Source organism: Pogona vitticeps, chromosome 6 (genome assembly GCF_051106095.1).
Source record: "Pogona vitticeps strain Pit_001003342236 chromosome 6, PviZW2.1, whole genome shotgun sequence".
Taxonomy (NCBI): Eukaryota; Metazoa; Chordata; class Lepidosauria; order Squamata; family Agamidae; genus Pogona; species Pogona vitticeps.
In genome coordinates, this window is record NC_135788.1 from 50,899,862 (window position 1) to 50,916,476 (window position 16,615).

Genomic DNA, 16,615 nt, shown 5'->3' on the forward strand with positions numbered 1-16,615 from the left:
ATTAACCTAATATTTGGATCCTAAACTTGATTGGGCAATGGTGCCAAGGATTACAAACATAAGATGACCCCAATTCCCCCTTTGACCTGCCCCAGGGGATGTGCCTCACTGTCTGGAGGAATGCGTATTCCATCTTCCTTATCTATTGATATGATTACGTTGCCTTCCTGGACCTAAATGTCAATCTCCCGCCACTTCCGGTTTTGACCCCACCCCCTGTTTTTCTTCCCCCCAGTTTGGACACGCGAGCCCGAAAAGGTTCACCACCACTGCCTTATACTAATACAGTGGTACCTTGCAAGACAATAACCCCGCTAAATGATGAATCTGCATAATGATGACTTTTTGCGATCGCTATAGTGATTCGCAAAACAGTCATTCCAATGGGCGAGTTTCACTTAACGACGATTTGGTCCGTGCTTCGCAAACCGATTGTTCGCAAGACGACGAATTCTACAGCTGATTGTTGGCTTCGCAAAATGGCTGCCCTGTGTTTTCTGGACCCATGCTTCGCAGGACAGCCATTTTTACAGCCGATCAGCGCTCACAAAATGGCTTCTCTATGGGCGATCTTCGCTGGATAATGAAGTATTTTCCCCATTGGAACGCATTAAATGGGTTTCAATGCATTCCAATGGGGAAATGGATTTCGCATGACGATGATTTCACTAAACAGCGATTTCAATGGGGCGGATTATCGTTGTCATGTGGGGTACCACTGGACAGGTTAAATTCTTGTAGTTAATTCTAAAAGTCTTTCTACTTCTAAACTGTGTTTGTTCATCTACAAGTATCATTTCCACAAACAGAAGTTTTGCAATATAACAAGGTTCAGCCTCCTCCCAGCCACAAATAGGAAAGTGGACTTCAAGCAATATTTGGTTTTGATTTTTCGTGCTTTTCACCCCTTTCCAGGGCTGATGCAACTCTTTCCCTGAGATTGAAAACTTGTCCCTTGACTTGCCCAAGTTCCACCTCAGCTATACACCATCCCAAAGAAGTTCTACATTTTTACTACCTCGTTATAGATTGAACTGCATTGCAGCCTGGATTCACCCCAGTTTATTATGCTACACTGGTGATACAAATCATAACAATTAATACAACAGAGTACTGTATTCCAAAAGCTAGAACAGGCAAGCCCAGAGTTAGAAGGCTAGCAGCCCAGTCTGAACATTTCAGATCTAAATGCTCTAAAATGGAGTCTGCAACATAATTTTGCATCATATTCCCACCCTTATGAAGAGTGTTCATGTTCTAGACGCCATACAGTCTTAGATCAGGAGCTTTGTAGCAATGCAAGAGAATTTGTATAGGTTTTGGCAGCAGAGCTTGGAAAATTGATCTTCCGTATTCCGGGGCATAGGTGGTGGGAAAGTGGTGAACATTCAAATGGAGTTTGCTTGTTCAGATAGTTGATGCACTTCATGATAAGACTGCTTCCTTCCTACTAAAATATGAAATCAAGGTGCTGCTCCAAATGGCAGCTTGCCACTGAAGCAGATTGTCAGCCTGAGTGCTGTGTACTCAGAAAATATATTCCTAAGAGTGATAGTACATCTTCACATGGAGTCAGATCACAAGTCAAAAATTGTATCTCATCCTCTTAGGACCTTGTCACTTCAGCAACATAAATCTTTTAGTGCTATGTGACAGAGGTCAGCCATGCAAATCAGCCATGCTACATTCCAAATGATCAGTTACCGATGATGAAATTACAATTAATTTGCCAATTGCAGATTGAGGCAATCTCATGTTACAACAAATAATTTTTTTTCCTCTTCAAGGGTGCACTGCTTCTATATATGGAATCACCATGTCATCTAATGAAGCCCTTTATGTTGTTAAATAATAAATAGAACCATTGTCAGGTTCTATGCCATCATTTTGCACTTCCAAATCAGATCAATTTTACAACCCCTCTTTTCAGGAGCCTAACATTACACCCGCCACATCATTGGGGCAAGAGTATGCAAACGTTGGTGAAGGATTTTGCCAACATCTATTTGTAGGGCTTCACGGATTGCTGCCTTGTCATGGTGAAGGGGCTTGAGTAACTCAGGGAAGCTATGGGCTATGTCGTGCAGGGACACCCAAGACGGACAGGTCATAGTGGAGAGTTCCGACTAAATGCAATCCACCTGGAGTAGGAATTGGCAAGCCACTCCAGCATTTTTGCCAAGAAAACTCCGTGGACAGAAACAAAAGGCTAAAAGATATGACGCTAGAAGATGGGCCCCTCAGGTCGAAAGGCGTCCAACATGTTATTGAGGAAGTGCGGAGGACAAGTACAAGTAGCTCCACAGTTAATGAAGTGGCTGGGCCAAAGCCGAAAGGACGCTCAGCGGTGGACATGCCTGGAAGTGAAAGGAAAGGCCGATGCTGCAAAGAAAAATACTGCATAGGAACCTGGAATGTAAGATCTATGAACCTTGGGAAGCTGGATGTGGTCAAACAAGAGATGGCAAGAATAAACATTGACATCCTGGGCCTCAGTGAACTAAAATGGACAGGAATGGGCGAATTCAATTCAGATGATTATCATATCTACTATTGTGGGCAAGAATCCCATAGAAGGAATAGAGTAGCCCTCATAGTCAACAAAAGAGTGGGAAAAGCTGTAATGGGATATAATCTCAAAAATGATAGAATGATGTCAATACGAATCCAAGGCAGACCTTTGAACATCACAGTAAGCCAAGTTTATGCTCCAACCACCAATGCTGAGGAGACTGAAATTGATCAGTTTTATGAAGATTTACAACACCTAGAAGTGACACCAAAGAAAGATGTTCTCATTCTAGGTGATTGGAATGCTAAAGTTGGGAGTCAAGAGATAAAAGGAACAACAGGCTAATAGAATTTTGTCAAATGAACAAGCTGGTCATCACAAACACTCTTTTCCAACAACACAAGAAGCGACTCTATACATGGAAATCACCAGATAGGCAATACCGAAATCAAATTGATTATATTCTCTGCAGCCAAAGATGGAGAAGCTCTATACAGTCAGCAAAAACAAGACCTGGAGCTGATTGTGGCTCTGATCATCAGCTTCTCATAGCAAAATTCAAGCTTAAACTGAAGAGAGTAGGAAAAAACACTGGGCTAGTCAGGTATAATCTAAACCACATCCCTTATGAATACACAGTGGGAGTGAAGAACAGATTTAAGGAACTCGATTTGGTGGACAGAGTGCCTGAAGAACTTTGGATAGAGGCTCGTAACATTGTACAGGAGGCAGCAACAAAAACATCCCAAAGAAAAGGAAATGCAAGAAAGCAAAGTGGCTGTCCAACGAGGCCTTAAAAATAGCAGAGGAGAAGGGAAACAAAATGCAAGGGAGATAGGGAAAGTTACAAAAAACTGAATGCAGACTTCCAAAGAATAGCAAGGAGAGACAAGAGGGCTTTCTTAAATGAACAATGCAAAGAAATAGAGGAAAATAATAGAAAAGGAAAAACCAGAGATCTGTTCGGGAAAATTGGAGATATTAGAGGAACATTTTGTGCAAAGATGGACATGATAAAGGACTAAAATGGTAGTGACCTAACAGAAGCAGAAGACATCAAGAAGAGGTGGCAAGAATACACAGAGGAATTATATCAGAAAGATTTGGATATCCTGGACAACCCAGATAATGTGGTTGCTGACCTTGAGCCAGACATCCTGGAGAGTGAAGTCAAGTGGGCCTTAGAAAGCTTGGCTAATTACAAGGCCAGTGGAGGTGATGGGATTCCAGTTCAACTATTTAAAATCTTAAAAGATGACGCTGTTAAGGTGCTACATTCAATATGCCAACAAGTTTGGAAAACTCAACAGTGGCCAGAGGACTGGAAAAGATCAGTATACATCCCAATCCCTAAGAAGGGCAGTGCCAAAGAATCCTCCAACTACCGTACAATTGAACTCATTTCACACGCGAGCAAGGTTATGCTCAAAATCCTCCAAGGTAGGCTTCAGCAGTATGTGGACCAAGAATTCCCAGAAGTACAAGCTGGATTTCGAAGGGGCAGAGGAACTAGAGACCAAATTGCTAACGTGCTGGATTATAGAGAAAGCCAGAGAGTTCCAGAAAAACATCTACTTCTGCTTCATTGACTATGCAAAAGCCTTTGACTGCGTGGACCACAGCAAACTATGTCAAGTCCTTAAAGAATGTGCCTCACCACCTTATCTATATCCTGAGAAACCTATATGTGGGAGAGGAAGCAACAGTTAGAACTGGAATTAAGATTGCCGGAAGAAATATCAACAACCTCCGATATGCAGATGATACCATTCTGATGGCAGAAAGTGAGGAGGAATTAAGGAACCTTGTAATGAGGGTGAAAGAGGAGAGTGCAAAAAACGGTCTGAAGCTCAACATCCAAAAAACTAAGATCACGGCTACTGGTCCCATCACCTCCTGCCAAATAGAAGGGGAAGATATGGAGGCAGTGACAGATTTTACTTTCTTGGGCTCCATGATCACTGCAGATGGAGACAGCAGCCCCAAAATTGAAAGACGCCTGCTTCTTGGGAGGAAAGCGATGACAAACTTTGACAGCATCTTAAAAAGTAGAGACATCACATTGCCAACAAAAGTCCGCAAAGTCAAAGCTATGGTTTTTCCTATAGTGACATATGGAAGCGAGAGCTGGACCATAAAGAAAGCTGACTGCCGAAGAATTGATGCTTTTGAACTGTGGTGCTGGAGGAGGATCTTGAGAGTCCCCTGGACTGCAAGGAGAACAAATCTATCCATTCTGAAGGTAATCAACCCTGAGTGCTCACTGGAAGGACAGATTCTGAAGCTGAGGCTCCAATACTTTGGCCATCTCATGAGAAGAGAAGAATCCCTGGAAAAGACCCTGATGTTGGAAAAGTGTGAAGGCAAGAGGAGAAGGGGACGACAGAGGATGAGATGGTTGGACAGTGTCACTGAAGCTACCAACATGAATTTGACTGAACTCCGGGAGGCAGTGGAAGATAGGAGGGCCTGGTGTGCTCTGGTCCATGGGGTCACAAAGAGTCGAACACGACTTAACAACTAAAGAACAACAACAATCATGTGATGAGCCAATAACACACATGAGGCAGTGTTAATATCTATCGTACATGTAGACTGGCCTGTGTCAGGAGAATCCAACAACATTCCTTCCCATCACTACTTTGAAGGCATCAGAGTGTGAAATGCTGTTTTGCTCAAGATACCGTATTGACTAGCTTTGACATTTACTTTGGCAGTGTTGTAGATCTCTTTTACTCACAAGAGCTGTGACTTTTTCCATATGGAGTTGTCTATCCATGGCAAGAGTGATTGATTTTGCAGTGTTAATCACTGTGACATTCCACCCAGTGTTCCCAGTTTGTTTTCCTCCAACCAAGGTTCACTCTCTGGATACATTTCGTCTTTCTTCTGCTGCCACCACGGTGAATATCTCACAAAGTACAATTTGAAGAATATTACTTGTGAACAGTTTTATGCATATGTGATTGCTAATGAAGATCTTCTGCGAAAAGTTTGCTCCTCTGAGAAATATGTCATGTAATTAATAAAAATTAAAAGGTAATAATTGTACAATTAGCTGTTTAAATAATGTTCTTTGGTATTTTGAAAAAAGCCTCCATTGAATTTATTTTTATTTTTTAACATGACTGTTTCTTGGTCAGTTTACTAAGAGACATTTATTGGCAGCAATTGTAATAAAATTGTATTGATTGCGGGTTTACTCTGGAACGATTCAAATGAAACATTCAATATGTTCTCCTTTGTCCTCCTTTCTTTTCTTTCTATGTCCTCCTTTTGGTACCAATGTATCTGGCAACCCTAGTTGAAAGGTGGTGCAGTTTCTCTTTTTGGGCGGGAAATAACCAGGAAGAGTCATTTGAAACATTAACAGATTTATTATATTTAACTCCAGGTGGTTCAACAACTACTTCTATTGGTTCATGACAACTCAGTTTGGGTAATTGTCCATAAGAACATGGTAACATTTCACTAATGGAATAGTCCGATTTCATCACGGAGCTGGCCCAAATCGTTCCTTGTCTGTCATCTTTCTGAACGGAGCGCTCCTCACCGTGTAGACCATGCCACAACATGGGTGGCATGCCCAGTCTCCCAGTGGTTGTTGTAAAGATGCATCTGGCTGGATCGCCTTCCTCCAATGAGCCTCCAGCATGGTCCATTCTAAAGGTTCTTTGCCCCTGGCTCCTTCTTTTCTTGGAGCAGGATCTGGCAACAAGCCTCCAACGTTCAGGTTGGGGAAATCTTCCAACAAATTGTGTGCCTTTTTGTAATCAACCTCTTTCCCTCCTTTCATGTCTTCCTCTGGGACTCTGAATAAATGTCCTCACTTCCTCCTCCTCCTTCTTTTTATCCTCTTCCCATATGTGTAAAGTTAACTCCTCCCCTCCCCTTCCTTTCCCTTTCCTTCTTCTACTAAACAAACCTCTACAGTACTGTACTTTCATCTCTCTCTCCCCTTTCCCCCCTCCAGTCACTCCTTCTGTTTCCTCTCTTGTTTCTTTTAACAGTTCCTTTCCTTAAGGAGATGGCGCACTCTCATTACTTTCCTCTCGTCCTATTCCTCCTTCACAATCCAACAAAGTCATTTCTAGAAACAAATTAATCAGCACGTTCCTCGAAGCCCTGTTTTAGCAGTTGGTGAAAGCTCTAAATTCTGTCACGCTCTTCTGGAAATGGATGTAATTTGACTACACGCAGTTGCCCTGAAATGGTTAATTTCTGGCTTGCAATTTTGACCTCGGCCATGCTCCTCTGACAGTTACAAAAAACCTGCTGTTGTGCCAAGCTCTGACTAATCGTATCATTGCTGCAGATAAAAATAGTCTCTAGGAGAAGCCTGGATAAAAGACATCATGCATCGGGTAAGAGTCCTCTAGAAATTGAACTTTAAGGGTGGGGTAACTCCATTTGTTCAATACTTATTTTTTGGGCCGGGAGGAGACATGCTATATGGGGCGGGGAACGGGGGACAGTCAGGCTATTTGCCCCAGGCCTTGTTTCACAGGGAGCCTCCCCTTAGCCGAAGACACGTGATCCTGTGCTTTAAAACTCTATGTCATCCATTCTGTGATTATATGACTTCATTATAGTGCATATGAATACTATAAAATCATTATTTTCCCCTTAAAAAAACACAAACAGCAAACATTTTTAAGGATTTCCGTGTCATCTGATACCTTCCTGGTGATTACGCAGAACGAAAACAATGCAACACCAACTACCAGCAGAGCTTGGTTGTTTGGAAACAGATGTAATAGGCATAACAATTGGACCCTGAGCAGACCCTGAGCAGCGAGAATGCGGGCAGGAAATGTCAGCGGCATTGGGGAAGCGGAGGAGAGGCCACAAAATGGCAGGCCAATCAGAGCAGCCTAGCCAGCATGGTTGAATGATGAAGCACAATCTTGGAGTAGCAGTTGGAAGAATGAAAGAGGCAGGAGGAGGGTGCAGCAGACTGAAGCATGGCACGCTTAGTTCGGTGAGCAGACTGTGCGAGCCTTTCTTACTTTGAGGGGACTATAGAGAAGCCCAGCAATAGTAGGTAAATTGATCTTAAAGAAAATATTTTTTTCTACAGGTTCCAGGTGTGGCCAGTGTGGACTGACAATGTCTCCTGCCTGAGAGAACACTCTGTCACTGGGCCCACTAGTTGGTGGACAAGACAGCAGTCCCACTGCCACCTTGGCCAGACCTCCCCAAGCCAGACTCTTTCTCAGCCCAATAAGACAAGGGGTTGATCTCTTTTGGCTTGCAGGGCTCCTGCACGTATGCCTCTGCCATGTCCTTCATCGGGGATTGTGTCTCTGGAGGACAGGCCTCTGCCGTGCTTGTCAAGACAGTGTCCCAGAAAGCTTGCCCTGTTGTTGCAGGCGTGAGGGACTTGGACTCTGGAATGGTATTGCTGTTTGGGGTGCTATGAACACTGCTAGTTTCTTCCTGCCCTGTGTGACCCCTTCAGTGCTAGCCAGACCTTCTTCACTAGCTGCTGCTAATTGTGTCAGGAAGCTGGGTGGCATCCCCGTCCCCCGCCCCCCACTGCTGCTTAATATCCATTCCCCACTGTTTAATTCAGGGGTCCGAGAGAGCTACTAGAATGTACTGCACTGTGCAGTGCGTGGCCCCTGTGGCACCGTGGTTAAATTGCAGTATTGCAGCCTAGTCTCTGCTTATGACACGGGTTCACATCCAGGTTGCCTGCTTGAGGCTCACTCAGCCTTTCATCTTTCCAAGGTTAGTAAATTGAGTGCCCTGCTTGCAGGGGGGGGATGGGACGGGGACATGTAGTCTGCATAACTACTTTATAAACCACCCAGAGAGTGCTTCAAGTGCTATGGGGCAGTATATAAATGGCACCTTTTACTTCAGTCCTTCTCGCATAAGAACGCAAACCTGTAGTGGCCCAAAAAAGGTCCTTTTGTTAGCTGGCCAAGGCCACCACATCCGGCTGGGAAAAAAAATGCTATTCTCCCCATCCACCAAGATTATGCCCTCCATTGTGCCAACAAAGCCCTGTACACCCTCTGCCAAATTCTGAATCTGAATTTTGGTTCTAGTGCACTTCTCTTGTTGTTACCCTCTAGAACAGTGATTCCCAACCTTGGGTCTCCAGATGTTCTTGGGCTGCAACTCCTAGAAGCCACCACCACGAGCTGTGCTGGCCAGACTTTCTGGGAGTAGCAGTCCAAGAACATCTAGGGATCCACAGCGAGGCACCACAGCTCTAGAATGGAAATACCAGAGGAGGGCTCTTCCCCAGGACTGCAAGACAGCCTTTTATAACTTAAAAAAAAACCAAGAACAGCAAAACATGGCTGACCGCACAAAGAAGATGAGAATATACATTCCCTTATCATTGATATTCAGGACTGTTGCTTGTTCCTTTAGAAATTTAAATGTATTTATTACTTTAAATGTATAGATAAGCACATTGTTTTGTAATGGACCAGACTATGTGTGGAAACTATGCTAACATATCACTATGCAGACCTTGCCCTGTCAGCAGCATGAAAAACAAGCTTTTGCTTACTGTTTTTTAGAATGGTATTTGTGAGGAGAATAGCTGGTCCGGTACCATTCTGGCTCAAGTGCGCTACAGAGAAATGGGAAAGACCCATAGAAGCCCAGAAGGGGAAGCCCCAGGTCATATGGAAAGTTACCACCCCTATGGAAGACACAGACGAGGCAGAATTGGAAGAGCAAAGAGGAGGAATAGAGAGACAATGGGACAAGACTGCTGGCAGAGGCGGGAAAACCAACCGAGGAAGGAGTCGGGTTGAAGGATGAGATAGAGAAGACAGTGGTGGAAGTGAAGTAATATTTGGAAAGACAGGAATAGGAGAAAAGTTGGGATCAGGAATATATAAGGGAGAGAGGAGCAAGAAAGGAGTGGTTGAAGCCCAAGAGGCGGACACTATGAAAGAAAGGAGAACCTTTGGTCTAGATGGGTGGGGTAGAAATCCCATAAAATATAAATACTTTGGTGCCCCGCATAGCGACGATAATCCGTGCAGCAAAAATCGCTGCAAGGCAATTTCGTCACTATGCGAAAATAAAAAGCCCATAGGAATGCATTGAAACCCCTTGGGCTTAAAACTCACCTTTAAGCGAAAATCCTCCATAAGGCTGCCATTTTCGCTGCCCAGTAAGCGAGGAATCCGGGCGAAAACACAGCGGGCGGCCATTTTTTTTACCCGGTGGCCATTTTGGAACCACCGATCAGCTGTTGGAAAATCATCGCTATGCAATGATAGGTATGCAAAACAGGGTACTGATCATCGCAATGCGATTTTTCCCTATCTAAAACATCACAATGCGATCGCAAAAGCGATAGCAAAAAATTCATCGCTATTTGGATTTGTCGTTAAACGGGGCGCCCGTTAAGCGAGGCACCACTGTATAAAAAATTAGAATACTTCCACCAGGATGGGAGTGTATCTGGATGGAAAATCCCTGAATTCAGCAATGGGGAAAACTTATGATTTCACATGAGGAGGCAGAGAAAAGGAGAAGAAAAATGAGACCTCAAAAACCCTCCAGCTAGGGTGAGAAGAAAGGCAGGGGGTGGGAAAGAAGGATAAGAGAGGAAAGAGTCAGGATAGTGCAGGAGAAGAGAGAAAGAAGGATGGTGCCTCCTGGGACAAGACATTTTAAGACCCGGAGCCACGAGAATTCCAAGAGCCAGGAACGGGAATACTCGGGTTTGAGCCCTGCAGCAGAGACCAGATGCTCCTGCTGTCAGTACTACCAGGATCAGAGTTGAGAGAGCCAATACCTGCTGTAGGTACAGGACTGTTTGAAACGCCACAGTTAACCATTGTGTGAGGAGGAGAAGTTAAATATCCTTGTTGATGTTAATAGTTGTCTTGATTTATCAGAAATAAATGTTGATAATTTGGATACAATGAGACAGTTGTATTTAGTCAGTCCTAAGAAGGAATTGGGCCCTGAGGTACCTCAGAGTACTGTGAACCCTCACAGTATTTATCTGATTTTTAAAGGATTTGTACACTCACTGTTGTTAGCTTTAAATGCTGTCTTTAATTATGTAAGCCACCTTGAATCCTTTTAAAGGAAAAAGGCAGAGTAAAAATATTTTAAATGAATAAATAATGCAACTTGGGCACTGAATGTGGAAAATTACTTTTAATTAAAAGCCATATAAAGAATGGGCTAAAACCAGCAACCAGTGAGAAGTGGTAGGATGACTTTCTAGGACCCAGAACATCCTACTGCTTACCAGTTAGGGATAGCTTTTTAAAAAAATCCCAAACTTGGTAATCAGATATAATACCAAGGCTTGAAGAAAAGCACTGTCCTTGACAGTGAATTTAGCATGCAGAAATATCGCAGGAGCTACAGAAAACACTAATTATTTTCTTGATTTCTTTTTGCAGGACCCACAACAAGGAGACCTGATTGAAATTTTCCGACCCTTTTACAAACACTGGGCTGTATATGTAGGGAATGGATATGTGGTCCATCTCGCCTCAGCAGGTTAGACCGTATTTTCTAGAAAGACTGAAGGAAGATTGTATGTGAAGTAGAAAATAATCTTTGGGTCATTTTAGAAAAAGAAATTCCAAAGGCAGATTTTATGCTTTTGCCAGTGACCCTATAATGAGAATGAAAAATGTCTACCTGGTACCAGGATCCTTGTTATCATCTCCCAAACATGTTTCTGAAAGTTGGTATCCTTTCAGTGGGAGTACAGTGGGTGCAGAGTCCCTGCCAGATTTAAGGCTCCTGCAGGAATGATTCCTATCTCCAACCTTTGACCTGTTATCTCCTGCCTTGCCCCCCACACCCACCCACAAAGCTTAGTGGTGAAAGCTTCCTCTGCCTCCAGTGGCAGACCTACATTTGTGAGGCCCTGAAGTTTGAACTGTTATTGGGGGGTGCTTTGCAACCAGCAGTGAGGTCTGGGTAATCACTGCTATCTTCTTCAATGGGCTTGCTCCACAACAGATGGCCACCATTAAAGAAAAGAAAAGAAAAGTGGACTACAGTCCCTTCTGGGGCCCCTCCAGGATAAGGTCCCTGAAGATTAAGCCTCAATAGTTTCATAGTAGATCTTCCCCTGTCTGCCTCCAATCAAATTGTGTTTTTCACGTTCAGGCTATAGCCCAATGTTAAATCGGTTTTTAAAAACTGAATAATTTGAATAATGAGCTAAATCAACCAGTGGTGCTCTTTGTGAATTAGTATTATGTGCTGTCAAGTTGCTGGTGAATCATGGTGGCCCTTTTTCCAGAGTTTTCTAAGTATGGTTTAGTCAGAGGTGGTTGTGTAGCTTAATCATAAAGAGCTAGAGAAGATGGTAGCAGCTGCCCCCTCCTCTTCAGAGGACAGCTATACTACATAGCAGTATCCCCCAACCTTTTCTGAATGGCAGACTGGTTGGGGGGGTGGGGTCTGAGTGCAGGGGATAGGGCACCCCCCCTGTGCTCGCAGGCGGCTGAGGTGTGCTCGCAGAGGAGGGGGTGCACTCATGCGCATGTGCGGAGTGGCAGGTGTGCTTGTGTGCATGCGCAGAGGGGAGGGGTATGCCTGTGCGCATGCACGGAGGGGAGGGGCATGCTCATGGACAGGCGGGGGCATGCTCACATGCATGCATGGAGGGGAGGGGTGCATTCACAGAGGGGCATGCTCTCCTGCATGTGTAGAGTTGCAGGGCACCCATTCATGCGGGTGGCAGACCATGCGTGCCGGTGGGGTGTGTGTGGGAAGTGCGTGCTGAGGTGGGTGGGAGATCTGTCTCCGTGGCCCAGTCCTGCCATGGCCACAGATTGGCACTAGGCCACAGACCAGGGGTTGGGGACCCCTGCTATATAGGACTCCGGTATCCTACAATCAATGAAGCCCCATGGCACAGTGATTAAATTGCAGTACTGCAGTCAAGTTTCCGCTTGTGACTTGAGTTGGATCCTGATGGATCCAGGTAACTGGCTTGAGGCTGACTGCCTCAGCCTTCCATCCTTCCAAGGTTGGTAAAATGTGTTTCCCGCTCATGGAGTGTTATTTGCATAATTTACTTGTAAGCTGTCCACACTGTATTTTTCCATGTATATGACCCCCCAATGTATAGGATGACCCCCTAATTTTTACCCGTGCCGGAGGTGGAGGAGCAGTCAACGGGCAGCAGCAAGAGTCAGCCAAGTGTGACTGTTCCTTTGCTTCCGTCTTTGCCTCCTCCTCCTCCTGCTGACCCCGCGAGTGGCACTGGAGGAGACTGCAGCAGGAGGAGGAGGCGGAGACAGATGCAAAGAAGCAGCTGTGCTCGGTCGCCTCGTGCTGCTGCCCATTGACTGCTGTCGCCTCCTCCACCTGTCGTCTCTTTTGGGCAGGGGACAAGGTGGTGATGTGAGCTGGAGGTGAGCCCTGGCAGGAGGAGGTGGCGATTGGACAGCAGCGGCGGCAGTCAGTGAGCAGCCGCAAGAGGTGGCCAAGCGAGGCTTCTCCTTTGCCTGAGTTTCTGCCTCCTCCTGCTGCCTTCCATGTATAAAACGCTTCTCAAATTATCCTCTAATTATTTTAGGGAAAAGTGTCATTTTATACAGTGGTGCCTCGACTTACGACCATAATCTATTCCAAAAGATGGGACGTAACTCGAAATGGTCGTAAGTTGAAGCAACATTTCCCATAGGAATGCACTGAAATGCAATTAATCCGTTCCAGCCGAAGAAAAAAAATCACCAAAAAAAAAAAATCACTGCAAAACTAATTGGAAACACGATTAATCCCTTCTGGCCAAAGGGGGGGGGGAAGCAATCAAGCATGCAAGACCCATTGGAAATGCACAGAAAACAAATGGAGCAGATCAGAAATGCACAGAGAACAACAGAGGCAGGTCGGAAATGCAAAGGAAACAAAGGAAAAAGCAAGGGAAGCATGCAGGACCCATCAGAAATGTGGGAACCCCCCTAAAACCAACCAACCACCCCAAGACCCATCGTAAATGGGGGAAAGCCAAAAAACAAACCAACCCCCCAAGACCCATTGGAAATGGGAAAAAACACTCCAAAAAGCAACAAAAACCCCAAGATGCATCGGAAATGGGAAAAGAACCCAACAAACAAACAAAACCCCCAAGACCCATCACAGCACAGAAACATAACCCCCCCAGCCCAAAACCACGCTGCAAAAACACCAGAACAGTTTTTTAAAAAGTACAAAACACCACCTCACCTTACCAGGCAGCCTGAAGTCTCCCTACAAACACACACAAATGCTCACTCAGAAGCAGAAGGAGGCAGTCCAAAGCCTCCTCTGACACACACTCTCTAACTGCTGGGGGGAAAGAGCTACAAAGAAGCAGCCTCGTCGCCAACTAGAGTTAGAATTTTGAATTTCCCGCCTTTTTCCCCTGCCTTTTTCTGTTTGTAAGTGGAAGCTCCGGTCGCAAGTAGAAGCAAAATTTTGCGGCTGGAGCTGGTCGTAACTTGAAATGGTTGTAGTTAGAGATGTTCGTAAGTCGAGACACCTTTGTACACGGAAGAATGTGGTACTTTAGCACTATGGGGCAGTATATAAGTCAAAACAACAACAAGCAGAAGTTAATGTTGGGTTCTGAGGATTTCTCAAATGAAGCAGTGTGGGAAGGGTGGCTTAGAGAATTGCCTCCATTTTCTGTGTTTGAAAATCTTCCCAAAACATTCAGCTCAAAGATCCCTTGCAGCCTGGCATTGAACTGAATGTAGAAAAAGGCATGACTAGCCTTTTAAACTTTGCAGTTTTTCCTCCTGCTGCTGCCACTGGCACCTCCTTCTTCTGGGGGCAAGGTGGTGGCTGTGGCTACAGCTGTGGGGACTGCAGATCTAGAGAACACCAGTCAAAGGGGTCCCTCCCTGCACCTGTGGGATGTACCCTTCTCTTCCCCTGTTGCTGATTATGATGGCTCCTGGGTGTTGGAAGTGAAGCATTGTGTGCCTACTGATGAACATGGTTGGGTAAAGCTCAGGTGACAACAAAGACACATGTTTTTGCATGGGGAGGAGTAAATGGGAGCAATGACTTTATTGTGCGGTGCTGGGAGAGGAAAGTAGTCTACTCTGACCCAGCTCAGAGGAGCACTCAACTTGGACCGTAGTACTTTAGGGCTGTGGGTGTCACTTTCCTTCCTTCCTTTATTACTTCTTTGAGGTAATGAGGACTGCAAACTAGTATTTTGAATTCAAGATCATACATAGCCCTTAGGGTTTCAAGAACATATTGATTACGTTGACTGAAATCCAGCAGTAAGTCACACTAGAGTAGGCCTACTGAATCAATGAATTTTATGAAGGAGCTAGCTCACTAAATTCCTACTGATTCAATGGACCTTCTCTAGTTGTAAGTTACTACAGGATTTCAGCCAATGTACAGTATTACGCCTCAATGAATTCAGTGAACTCAAAGAGATTTTGTATACATGTGCATTAATGAAAACAGGACATCAGGGGCAGCTCATTGGAATTCCCAGAATTTGGGTAAGCCCAAATATAAGAAGCAGCCACTGCCTTAGTATCTGGAACTGGTGTAAATCAAAAGGCAGGATTAAAAACCATTTCTAATGTCTGGACTTTGTATTGATATTGGGCGACACAGTTCACAGATAAAATAGTTTCCGGTCCTGTTTTTTAACTTTCTCTTTTTCAGATGGGGTTGTAGGAGATAGTTTAGCCTCTTCCAATACAAAGAAGGCACTGGTAAAAATAGATCGGCTTTTAGATGCATGTGCAGGAGACCAGTGGCGAGTCAACAATAAACATGACAACAGTCGCCCACCTAAAAGTGTGGAGGAAATAGTCCACACAGCTTTGAGTTGTGTTGGGAAAGAGATATCGTACAATGTGCTCCTTCGCAACTGTGAGCATTTTGCCACCTTTATACGTTATGATGAAGCTACGAGTGAACAGGTGCGTAAGATTTCTTGATGTTTGCCTAGTGAGACTCTGAGCAATTGTATGGAGATTCTTTATAGAGTTCAGTAGAAAGCTAAACAGAAAGAAAAATTAGAAGATTTCCCCCTAGATATACATGTATAGGTTTCTAACTCTCATGGTGGTGGGAGGGACAAACTGAAAATGTATAGGTCATATAGAAAGGGTTTGTATATCAGATGGGGGTTAGAGGTAAGATTAGAAAACAGGACTGAAAAAGCAGAAAGCAGATACATATTGCATGGTTTATGCTTGGTTGCAGAAATTTAACGAGGTTTGAGGAAATCAATTTCTGTCATTATGTTTATGGCAATTTCCCAAATGTTAAGAACAATTTCAGATTTCTGCATCAAAGTTCGCCCTTTTATTTAGAATTTGTTATGGGGATATTTTGAAACCCAGATTTTGGATACATTTAATTAACTCTATAATTTGACCATTTAAAATATATGTGGTTTTTTTAATTCTCAAAATATGTGTGTAAGCCATATGTTATACTTAGTTCAGAGACAGGAAAGACCAGCAGCACTGCATAACCCTACATAATTGTCTTCTTTCCTATAGGCTGTTTATTTCGGTGTCTTCGGATTATTTGCTTTTTTCGGACTTCTGATGGGCCTTGTTCGTAATTAATAATTCACCCACAGCACATTATCAACGTATAATTAGTGCAAATATTTTAAAAAATAAAAAATAAAAATGGAATGACATGCTTATCTTCATTATGTTTTGGTAAATGTATTGATTAATTTAAAAAATGTCACATCAGTCAAGATGTGGGTCTCCTATCCTTATGTATCTACTTCTCATATTTTATTTATTACTTACTTATTTCATTTAAACATTTATAGCCCACCCTATATCATAGGATTTTAGGGTAGGCTACAAAGCTGTATAAAGCAACTTTAAAATATAAGATTCTGAAAATAAGTTAAAATCAAGCAGCACCAGATTAAAACACTCTAACATAAAAAAAAAAAAAGGTAAAGGTTCCCCTTGACAATTTTTGTCCAGTCGTGTCCGACTCTAGGGGGCGGCGCTCATCCCCCTCTTCAAGCCATAGAGCCAGCATTTTGTCTGAAGACAATCTTTCCGTGGTCACATGGCCAGTGTGATTTAGACACGGAACGCTGTTTACCTTCCCACCGAGATGGTACCTATTTATCTACTCGCATTTGCATGC

At 43.9% G+C, this 16,615-nt stretch overlaps 1 protein-coding gene across 2 annotated transcripts; it reads left to right on the forward strand.

Moving 5' to 3' along the window:
- The first annotated feature begins 6,273 nt into the window (after positions 1-6,273).
- On the forward strand, positions 6,274-16,154 carry LOC110084879 (phospholipase A and acyltransferase 1). Of its 2 annotated transcripts, none has more exons than XM_020804576.3 (4): positions 6,274-6,876; positions 10,909-11,008; positions 15,149-15,408; positions 15,997-16,154. In XM_020804576.3, exons 1-4 carry the CDS (start codon positions 6,868-6,870, stop codon positions 16,063-16,065), a joined length of 438 nt encoding a protein of 145 aa, XP_020660235.2. In that variant the 5' UTR covers positions 6,274-6,867; the 3' UTR covers positions 16,066-16,154. The 2 variants fall into 2 exon arrangements, with proteins under 2 accessions (XP_020660235.2, XP_072859603.2); XM_073003502.2 differs by lacking the exon at positions 6,274-6,876 and adding an exon at positions 7,157-7,493.
- The last annotated feature ends 461 nt before the right edge of the window (positions 16,155-16,615 follow it).

Coding starts and splice junctions, on each gene's coding strand:
- LOC110084879 (XM_073003502.2), top strand. CDS start 7,404: ATGATGAAGCACAATCTTGGAGTAGCAGTTGGAAGAATGAAAGAGGCA. Junction 11,009..15,148: donor GGTCCATCTCGCCTCAGCAG/GTTAGACCGTAT, acceptor TCTCTTTTTCAG/ATGGGGTTGTAGGAGATAGT. Junction 15,409..15,996: donor ATGAAGCTACGAGTGAACAG/GTGCGTAAGATT, acceptor TCTTTCCTATAG/GCTGTTTATTTCGGTGTCTT.